Source organism: Diadema antillarum, unplaced genomic scaffold (assembly GCF_040938485.1).
Source record: "Diadema antillarum isolate AM-2024a unplaced genomic scaffold, OU_Dant_1.0 seq00000423_RagTag, whole genome shotgun sequence".
NCBI classification, from domain to species: domain Eukaryota; kingdom Metazoa; phylum Echinodermata; class Echinoidea; order Diadematoida; family Diadematidae; genus Diadema; species Diadema antillarum.
This window is the reverse complement of record NW_027271406.1, coordinates 1,464,880-1,475,371: the sequence shown is the minus strand read 5'-3', so window position 1 is coordinate 1,475,371 and position 10,492 is coordinate 1,464,880. Positions and strand designations below refer to the sequence as shown.

General features: G+C 39.0%; 1 protein-coding gene across 1 annotated transcript; it reads right to left on the bottom strand.

The window, feature by feature from the left end:
- Window positions 1-907: 907 nt before the first annotated feature.
- On the bottom strand, window positions 908-10,070 carry LOC139732434 (RNA-splicing ligase RtcB homolog). Its single transcript, XM_071643294.1, has 10 exons — window positions 10,003-10,070; window positions 9,210-9,326; window positions 8,149-8,356; window positions 7,320-7,369; window positions 5,944-6,050; window positions 5,397-5,556; window positions 4,181-4,437; window positions 3,023-3,241; window positions 2,357-2,476; window positions 908-1,744 (listed from the first exon to the last, which is right to left on the bottom strand). The coding sequence occupies exons 1-10, from the start codon at window positions 10,037-10,039 to the stop codon at window positions 1,637-1,639; spliced, it is 1,383 nt and encodes a 460-aa protein (XP_071499395.1). The 5' UTR covers window positions 10,040-10,070; the 3' UTR covers window positions 908-1,636.
- Between the last annotated feature and the right edge of the window lie 422 nt (window positions 10,071-10,492).

Sequence of the window (10,492 nt, the reverse complement as noted above, 5' to 3'; positions counted from 1 at the left end):
AGGGCAGCACAAGGAACTGACCCATTAAAGGACAAGTCCACCTTCATATACATAAGGATTGAGAGAATGCAACAATATAGTAGAGCACATCAGGGAAAGTTTGAGGAAAATTGGACATTCCGTTCAAAAGTTACGAATATTTTAACTATCGCGCAGTCACTGCTGGAAGAGAAGACTACTACAGTATATGATATCACATGCGTACAACTATGTAAGAAAAATAAAAAGAGAATTTCACAAAACTTTACATTTTGAATAAAGTGCACAGTTCTTCGACTAGCTACTGACGTATGTTAAGGGTAATATTATTCCCCCTGCCTTCTGAAAGAGAGAAGTCGAGTGTTCGTTTGTTATGGGAGAAAAATGGAAATACGTTGAATTTTCTTTATTCTTTCTTTATATCGTTGTACTCATGTGACATCACAAGCTATAGTAGTCTTTTCATCAAGCCGTGACTGAGCAGAAACTTCAAAAATTCATAACTTTTTAACGGATTGTCCGATTTTGCTCAAACTCTCACTGTTGTGTTGTACTAATATTGCTGCATTCACTCAACCTACATGTCTATGAAGGTGATCTTGTCCTTTAAACCCCTTATTCATACCTTTTGAAAGCTTTCTATATGTTTGCAGGAACATCCCATTAAAGCAGGTCCATTTCATTATACCGTCTCAAGATCATAAGCTAAACATTGCTCAGATCCAAGACATGTGAGATTTGATACCCTGTACTTCACTACAGACCTTTTACTGACAGGTATATGATCATTATCTTGATCTGTGGAAGAATTGCAACCTCTGCAACTGATTGACAGTTTGCCCAAGTATGTATGCCCATGACTTTTTATCACAGCTTCTACTAAACACTGATCAATTCGGTGCTCATTTACATCGATATAGGGCAACATGACAATCAGTTGCAATTAAAACAACCTGACAGAAGAATTTAATGAATTTAAGTAATTGCAAACTTTTCCCGCCATATGGTAAAAAGCACCTCAGCTGACGAATTCAGACAAGTCCATTGGTCAGTGAGAAAATGGACATGGGTGGAAAATGTCCCCTGCAAACAAAAATTTGTGGTCTACATAATCACAGGGAAAACAAAAACTGGAACATATGGAAAAAGTGACTGAGTGGTCATGAGATGTGAGTTGAATTAAGTAAATATGTGTCACTTCACTTTGCCAAGATGTGATTGTGAGGTCTAGATGATGTGTTGCTATTCATTCGTGGAAGGAAGGTCCAACAAGATTAATCTCAGCAGCTAACCTCCAACTGTATCCAATAGAGATGCTCCAGATAACCTCGGAGAACAAACCCGTACCACTGACAACACAGCTCCCCCTCACACCAAATCAATGCAGACTTCGTGAACAATATGCGAAATATTGACTTGGTACAATTGTATCTCGCCATGATAATTTCAAGTACAGCTCCCTCAGAAGTTTATTGCTTTCACCACTTCACTGAATCGTTCCAACGCAGTTTGCCGATGAATGACCAGTCTAGCTTGGCTTTGTGCAATTCCAGTCGAATCGGTCAAAACCATGTGGAGAAAAAAAAAAGTGTATTCTCTCTGTCTCTCAGGCATGTCCTTTGAATTTTGAGCTTTGTTTCCACATGAGGAAGTTCTCTCAGCCCTTGATGACTGCAATCGGCCTGAGCTTCAGCACCTTGCTGCTGATACCGGCACTATGGCATGTGTCCACCACACTGGTCACATCCTTGTAAGACTCCGGAGCCTGTAGGATAGCAAGACGGACACAACCAAGCATATTGTCAATCATGCGGTGGAAAGACTGTCTCAGGTGAACATACAAAGATCGATTGTTCACGTTCTGTGCTTCCTTCATTAGTGAATGCAATGACAAAATTACCTTCAGACAGCTCATTGGTTTCAAATTCAGATCAAAGAAGATGATGGAGCTCACACAATTAACAGTTAAAACGCGCTCCTGATTTCCTGCATGTCAGAATTTTCGGTTGTACACATAAACACTGAATAGGTGGCTTGCTCTTATACACTGCATTGATTCACTCATATTAAAGTTACCACAGATGCTATATTGATTTCATATTTTTTTATAATCTTTCAACTTGTTAATTATTTCCACTTCAATTCTGGTACATAAATCATACTCCTTATTAATTTCTAGTTGCTGGTGTGGAGTACCCTACGACACGAGGTACATGAATGTGACGTGCATGTTTACATTTCTCTTTTCAGTTTGGTACTCCATGATCCAAAATTCAACCACTCGCAAAATCATCCAGAAGTCCTGATTTGCAAAAATTTAGACTCGCTATTAAAACATATGACGTATACAGTATTTCATATGAGAAAAAAAACGTACCTCCTCCATGACCAGCTTGGGGGAAGCCACCCTAATTGAGATTCCAAGTCCATCCAACTTCCTCAGGACCTGCTGGTAATCCAGGTTTCGCCTTGACTTAGCCCTGGACCATGCACGCCCCTGAAAAAGACAGAAATTGTGAGAACGACATGTCTTACAATGTCATACGCTCCTCCATCTCTTATTCTGACACATAATTTCAAAAGAATGGTAACTTTTTGTTTTTCCAACATGAAAGCACATGCACGTCCAAAAGATAAAGATAAGGTTCCTGTGATACACAAAACACACAATTTTCATGTATTGCTTGAATCTGATTCATTCTATTTCATGAAAAAAAAATGGAGAAAAGCTATCAAATGTCCAAAGCATTTGACTAAAAAACAAAGAATAAAAGAGCACCCAATGTACACAATTTTAGCAAGAAACTTCAGCACACAATCTTTGAAAAAATCAAAACAGGAAATATAATGGATAAAAAAGTGATTAAGCCAATGTGGGCAGGTTGACACTGCTACAACACGCATTTTCCATAGACATTTACCTGAATATACTCGGGGCTCGTTTTCAACGTGTTAAGGGTCATAATCTATACACTATTTTAAAAAAATCATCATCCTTAAGGCCAACATAAAGTCCATCAAAGTGACTTGTTGTGACACTTACAGCCCCGTGGCAGGTTGACCCAAACGTGGTGGTCATCCCCTTCTCAGTCCCCGTCAGGACATAACTGCACGTGCCCATGGTGCCACCAATCAGCACCGGCTGACCGGTCATCTGGTAGTCCACTGGGATGAGGGGGTGGTGAGGGGGGAAGGCCCTGGTGGAGCCCTTCCTATGGACCAGCAGTGTCTTCTGGACACCATCAATCATGTGCTCCTCAACCTGTGGCATTTCAAAAACATTAGAAACACATTCATTAGCATGGAGTTACAAAGGCAATGTAGAAAACATGAAGAAGAAGACACAGACAGAAAGAGAGAAATGTACCAGACTTACAGGGACGAAGTAAAGGATGGACATGCAGCCTTTGTGAGGGACAGGCAAAACACTTGTTTATAGAAGAGTACTAAACATGATCTGACAAGAAAAAAGTAACCTGGCAAATTGGGGGGGGGGGCATCCTAATATCATACTCTACAGAATATTTAATGAAGAGTCAACTGTTTTGCAGTACCTGGTTAGACCCTGTCATTACCATTTAGTAGTCATGCTGCATTCAGTGTCCAAAGTTAATTTTGAAAATAGTTCCAAGAGGGTTAAAGGGAAATAACCCAGGCTTGAAGAGGGCACTGTGGCATGGACCCACACTTATGCATCTGCAATGCTCCAAAAGTCCAAATAAAACTGATACGTACGTTAAGTATGTCAAAAATGGTAGAAATTATGTCAATCTCAGTTCAGCTCTTGATTTGGGCACAGTTCCTGGTTGATGCCACTTACTACATACAGATCCTTCAAAGATAAATTTGTTTGGTCGCTAGCTCTCGAAACTCATGTGCAAATATGTGTTACTGGCATGTAGTAGTTGACATATTACTGTGGAAGTGACAAACTAGATCTCCATCTACATTAGATTGGACCAGTCCAACAAGCACACACAACACCTTGCTACGTACAGCGAATTGTGAACAACTATTGAAACTGTACAACAAAGAGCGTTCGCAATACACGCCCTTAATCTACATTGATTGACAGTTCACTAGCTTCAAATTGTTGATCTTTGTATTGAAGATGGCAGGGATCATCATGACATCCAACAGCTCCATCCTTAATCCCAGTTTAGTGTGTCTTTGATCAATCTTACAGAAAAATAGGGATTACCTTTGCAATATTGTGTGAAACATCGTAGATGACATGCATGTCAAGGTCGTCAGGCGTGGTGTTGAACTGCTTGGCCACTGCCTGCCTGGTGAGGAAAGTCATGCTGGACCGGTTGACCCAAGCATAGTTAGCAGCCGCTGCCATTCCCTTCAGGTAGTCCTGACCCTCCTGGGAGCTGATGCGGGCGCAGGCCAGCTGCCGGTCGTTGACCTCAATCTTGTCCCTCTTCATGGCTTTCTCCATCTGAACCAGAGCATCTTCGTGAAAGGAAATGATAACAACACAAACTCATTGAGGACCCATTGATTTTTGCTATAACACGCATTTTCCCATAGACACCTGTCCGAGTTTTATCGCGACTCGTCTTCAACGAGTTAACTTTCAAACAGATATGCTAACTTTACAAGAATGACAGCATTCTTTAAGTTCAGCATTTGTTACTGTGCTTGCTGACAACGACTCCCCTTTAGCTGACAATCACAAGTGATTTTAAACTCCCAATGATAAGACTTATATCAGCACAAGCATTTGTTATGGATAACAAAAATGTATCAGACCACTGAAAACACTTCTTTCAATTGTGAATGCTTCTTGAATAATGACTTTGCAAAGTATTTGCACATTGATGAAAGAAAGATATTATTCAGAGGGGTGAAGGTTCAGGTGTGAGTTTCTTCAATTTGTCTCCCTCTACAAATTAAATTTGGTAAGATCGCATCAGTTGCGATCTTACCAAATTTAATTTGTAGAGGGAGACAAATTGAAGAAACTCACACCTGAACTATTTGCACATTACAATTTTTTTTAAGTTCTGTGAGATTGAGCTTCCCATGAAAATTGCAGTAACAAATACTAGTTGCTCCTTCAACTATGGTATTCTTCAGACAAATTTGGAAGTTTCTCCACATTGTATCCTCACACAATATAAAAGTGTGCAGGCTCAAACTCCATTAAATGTCCATATGCAGGCTGACTGCTTGTATCATTGTATAAAATGTACATGGAGTCTTCATAATAAACAAATTGAATAAATTCAAATGGATCCTGCCTGTGGGAACAGCAGTCAAATACAAACCAATGCATTGTCAACAAAGGCATCTGAAGTATTAGTAAAAAGAGCTTGTACTAGGAGAGTACCTGGGACAGATGAAGAACAAGAACTGAACTCTGTGATCATGCAGATGCAAAGTAACAATTCCAGTAGACTTGTCTTTACCTGTTGCGACCTGGTGACCAAGTCCTCTGCTACCACTGTGGATCATGACACACACCTGACCCTTCTGGTCAATACCCATCTTCTTGGCAGCATGGTCGTTGAAGATTTCATCCACCACTTGGATCTCGGCATAGTGGTTACCAGCACCCAATGTACCCAGCTGTAATGCAAAAAAGAAAAAAAAAATGCCATCATAATGTTTCCTTCCTCCAAACAACAGGACTACTTTGTCTTCTGTTGTTAAATAAATAATTTCTAAATCAATCAGACTTGTCTGAAGTAGCAAGACTAGATAGATGTAAAAATTGGAATTTGGGATTGGTATCAGATATGTGTGCACACACACACATACACACACACACACACACACATTATTGTATTGGTAGGTGGGATGACATCAGACACAAAAAGTTCCAATTTGAGCAACCTACATCAGCATCATTAACCAAAAATCCATGACATCATACTATAATTTCTGTTGTTACATTTACTCTTTTTTCTATATGACTGACAGCCCTTTGTGATGGGACGGGAGGTGAAATCTGACCTGTGGTAGTCCTCTCTTCTTGGCCCTGGCGCTGACCTTGCTGGGGTCTGCCTGCAGCATCCTACCGTACTCCTCACAGTGTTCCTTGTCCTCTGCCCACGCATAGCCTGAACGGTGTGGACAGAAAAATCAAAATATATGTTGAAATCTCTCTATTTTTTCTTTCAGATCACTGTCCAGTCCTGAAGCGACACCATGAACGGCTGTAGTTTTCTCATCCAGCAAATGGCAGCACAAAAACTTTTGAACGAATTGCATGATATTTCTCAAAGTTCACTGATGTGTTTTCAAACATTGCTGAATTTACTCAGTCTACATACAATGTACACATGTCTATATTTGGGTATTACTCCAATTCACACCTGAGCACAGTCAATAATGTGTCATATACACAACATTTTCAAGCTCAGAGATTGAAACCATTTAACAGAAACAAACAGCATGACCTGTAATGACTGGATGTGTTGTTGCTAATTTGCAGTGAAGTTAATATGATGTTTTTGTACTTTGCTAAGAGTTCATTGAAGTAAAATTATGTGTTTGCATATGCTAGTAGTATATTTAGAATCACTGCTTACTATTAAACAAAAAATCTGACTTAGGTTTGACAACATAATCTCTAGTAGTGAGCCATACAAGCATACATAATGTATACTATGATCAGCACTGACATGTTTCATTCATTTGCATAATTTCACAAAATCGTGAGCTTTAGATCTGCAACGCGAACACGACGACGCAGCCTCCCAGTTTGAACAATAGAAATAGCCGTCTCACGTAGGTGCAGAACACCATTTTTGACCAATTTAGCATCGTCTTAGCATTCACGTGCCAGATCTTTCCCGTTCAGCATAATTGCTCTTCTTAATTGTTGTTGCTTTGGCAATGCACAATCATACAAAAGCACACTGTTATTGACACTTGATGGATATGAATTCTATGAGTGCATTGACAATAACAATGCACACTTCTGCTTCCCTTCAAACACACCTGATAGTCTGGTCTCCTTAGCTGCATCTGCTCATTAATGCTAATGACAAGCCTATTTGTGGGACTACAGCATGAACACTTATTCATACTGGCACTGTTGGTATCTTTCTATTGGGACTTTCTATTGGGAATTGAGTGTGAAAGTTGTGCTCTCAGTTTCTCCCTGTTTGTTTACCTAATGGGAGCTGCTAAATTAGGCAACACAAAACATCAGTCACAAAACAAGCAGGCAAAATAACACTGTTTGAGGCATAACATGAGTAATGTTCTGACAAGCATTAAGTCATGGCAATGAAACATAACTATTGCATCCTGAAGAATAAATTCTTCACTGCCTTCATTTTTATGGAGAATGAATGCCCTTCCAGCAGTGTTTTTTTCCTTACCTTCTCTGAGAGACCAGTCCATTCCCATTTCTAGTGCCTCCTCCAGCTCCCTGATGAAACATAAAAGAGAAATAAATTCAAACATCCAATGCTATTCTAACCTCTCCATAAAGAGATCTTGGTGATGTTATGCCAAGAGTGCAGATTCAGTAACTTCTCTTTTTTTTATAAATCAATGGTGTTTTGGCTTTTTCTTGAACCTAAACACAAGTTGTTTAGCTAGAGTAAGGGTGAGGATAAAAATAAATAGATGACAAATTAAGACACATTAAGCAATGACATTATAAGTCCAGTCCTGTGAGGTTACTACTAAAAGTCTGAATACTCCAGTGGCACATGTGAAGGCTCCATGTCAACATTTTGACATCTTTGCTAATAGTAAGTTCAGCCACAACTGTTGCTTCCCTACTGGCAATGCAACTACATAATCACGATAACATAAAATAGACAATTTTTCACATAGGGACCTACCAACTTTTCTTTTAAATAAAATGATATGACATTCTTGCTCTTGCTTCATGCTTCCATGCTCTTACATTCACCAACATCCTTGAATATATGTTTGTTCTCACATTTCCAACCTTAACCCGTCGAGGATGAGTCCCCAGTGTACTCGGGCAGACGTCTATGGGAAATGTGTGTTGTAGCAAAATTAGCCCATCTTCAAGGGGTTAAATCACCACCCTTCCCAAAACATCACAACAATATCTGGATTCAAAGAAGGCTGATTTCCTTAGACCCATGCTTATTGCCTAAATATCCCCCAATTCCCTCACTACCATCCACTCCCCCCCCCCCCCCACCCCACATCCACCAGTGCTCTACTCACTTGGCTCCCATGGGGATGACACCTTTGGACCCCACCCCGACAGGGATGTGATCGAAGAGGGACTGGGCCAACTGTTCCTTGACTGGCACGACATCTTTCTCAGTGAGGTTGGTCCTCAAGAGACGCACGCCACAGTTGATGTCGAACCCTACTCCTCCAGGGGAGACCACCGCCTCGGGATTGGACATGTCAAATGCTGCCATGTTGCCTGCATAAACACACAATAACATCTATCTGACTATCTGTAAAATACAAATGGCAGGTAAACATCTTCAACAATACATAACCTATAAATAAACATGCTTACATACCCCCAGTAGATACAAATGAGATGTATACATCAAATCAAACTGTATATTTGTTTTTTGATAGACCAATACATAGTCTGTTTTGTTGAATTTCTTTAGTTTTCCTGACTTTTGGAGAGAATGTCAAATATACAATTCTCTCTATATAAAAAAACTTTCTCATTGCAATAGGCTCTGTGAAGAATACAAGGAATGATGCATTTTTAGCATGTCTCCTCCATTTCCTGCAACTTTAGTTTTGATTCAATATTCTCTTGCTTTTTTTCATGCGTAGTATTGTTAACTTCACATATTTTTCTTTGTTACGACATTGTATTGATGTTGTGTTATTTTGTGTATGAAAATGTTGTTGGAAATGAAATAAATGAAATGAAATGAAATGAAATGAAATTTTACACTCAGCTACATAAAATAGCACTTTACTGCTTTAATGTCTGGCAATGTAGTTTTCCCTCGACCTGTCAATGATAAACGATTCCATTATTTTGGGATTAATCAAACTTCTAGATTACTTCAATGAAAACATTTCTGTCTGAATGTATACTTTAATGAAACAAATCAAAATCATTCATCAATAAACATCCATGGACATTCACAAAATACTGGAAGGTTACTTCTTTGGATAGAGAGTGAAGTCCCAATGGATAATAAAGGTCATCGATATCAATCACCCAACATTATCTACATTTGGATACAGAATTTGTAGCCTTGATAAAATGTATGTGGTAAAGCTGACCACATCTGTGTACGTACCAATGGCAAAGCCATATCCAGAATGTATATCTGGAAGCCCGATGGAATATCCCACGATTCCTGGTAGGGCAGCGACATTGGCGACTTGCTTCACAGCAGGAAGGAAGCCTCCAACTCCTGAGATAAAACATGGCATGATAACTCTCATTGATACATTGACACACACAGTAAATACTTGGATGCTCATTCAAACCTAGAATTTATGATATTGATTATGAGTAGGCAAGCCCAGATTGAGTGTAACTCTGCAGAAAATGTGCCACATCTCTCTGGTTCAAATATCTACAGGTAGTTCAAATTCTAACATATAAATGGTGAAAATCTATATTTCATAAGATGGTTGTAACAAGTGATGCACATTACCTGAAGGAGTAGTGGTATAGTGCAAAAGCACATACATCATACTACTTTGTACCCATTCTCAATTCAGTCCAAGAGATATAAGTATGAATGAAGGTAGTGTCCACACTGCTCTTCTCTTTTCAACTGTCCCTAAATGACACTTGCATTCCCCACAGCTTGATATCTATCATTTTATATTTTCCCTTTTGAAAGTTGCACCAAAAACATTGCAGGTGATATGCATAATTATGAAGGCCATCTCAACTGGAAAATACACAATGATTTAAATGAAAGGATACAGATCTGATATTCTTGTTTTACGAAATCATTCAATTCAAAAGGCAAAGAAGCATTTAGAAAATGGGAATTCATAGTCAAACAAGACATTTTGTAATACATATGTTTCATATGAATTAATTGATACGGAAGTGCTTAAAAATGAAATCTTTACCTTTTGTTCTACAAGCTTGCTGCAGTTCTTCAAACATAAGTTTTTCCAACTTCGGATCAACAAAGAATCTTCCTTCCACCTTGACAATTAATAACACACAAAAATTCAACTTCAATAACATGGTTAATTTGCAATTACCACCTCAACATGACGCACTAAGAATGGAGCAAAACTCTTCATGTTGGCATTTCCCAACAGCACCACATAGATTGTATCCTAAAAAATTCATAAACCATACATACTTCACATATTCAATGACGAGTTGATTACTTAAAACTGTAAATGAAATAACATGACATTATGTGATTAGCCGATTCCTAACTTTGTAACCTACACTGTAAAACATGATATATCTGTGGCATGAAATTTTCACGAATTGGAGCCAATGGCCTCTTTTGTGGCATGAAATTTTCGCGAATTGCCACTGGCATGCAATGCATACAGTGTAGACAAGAACTTTCGTGTGCATTTTATTTTCGCAGGATCGGTA

Excerpts from the sequence above, each read along its gene's own strand:
- LOC139732434 (XM_071643294.1), bottom strand. The coding sequence starts at position 10,039 with ATGTTTGAAGAACTGCAGCAAGCTTGTAGAACAAAAG. Across the intron at positions 5,557-5,943 it reads AGAAGAGAGGACTACCACAG|CTGGGTACATTGGGTGCTGG; the intron begins GTCAGATTTCAC and ends TTTGCATTACAG. Across the intron at positions 4,438-5,396 it reads TGGTCACCAGGTCGCAACAG|ATGCTCTGGTTCAGATGGAG; the intron begins GTAAAGACAAGT and ends CCTTTCACGAAG.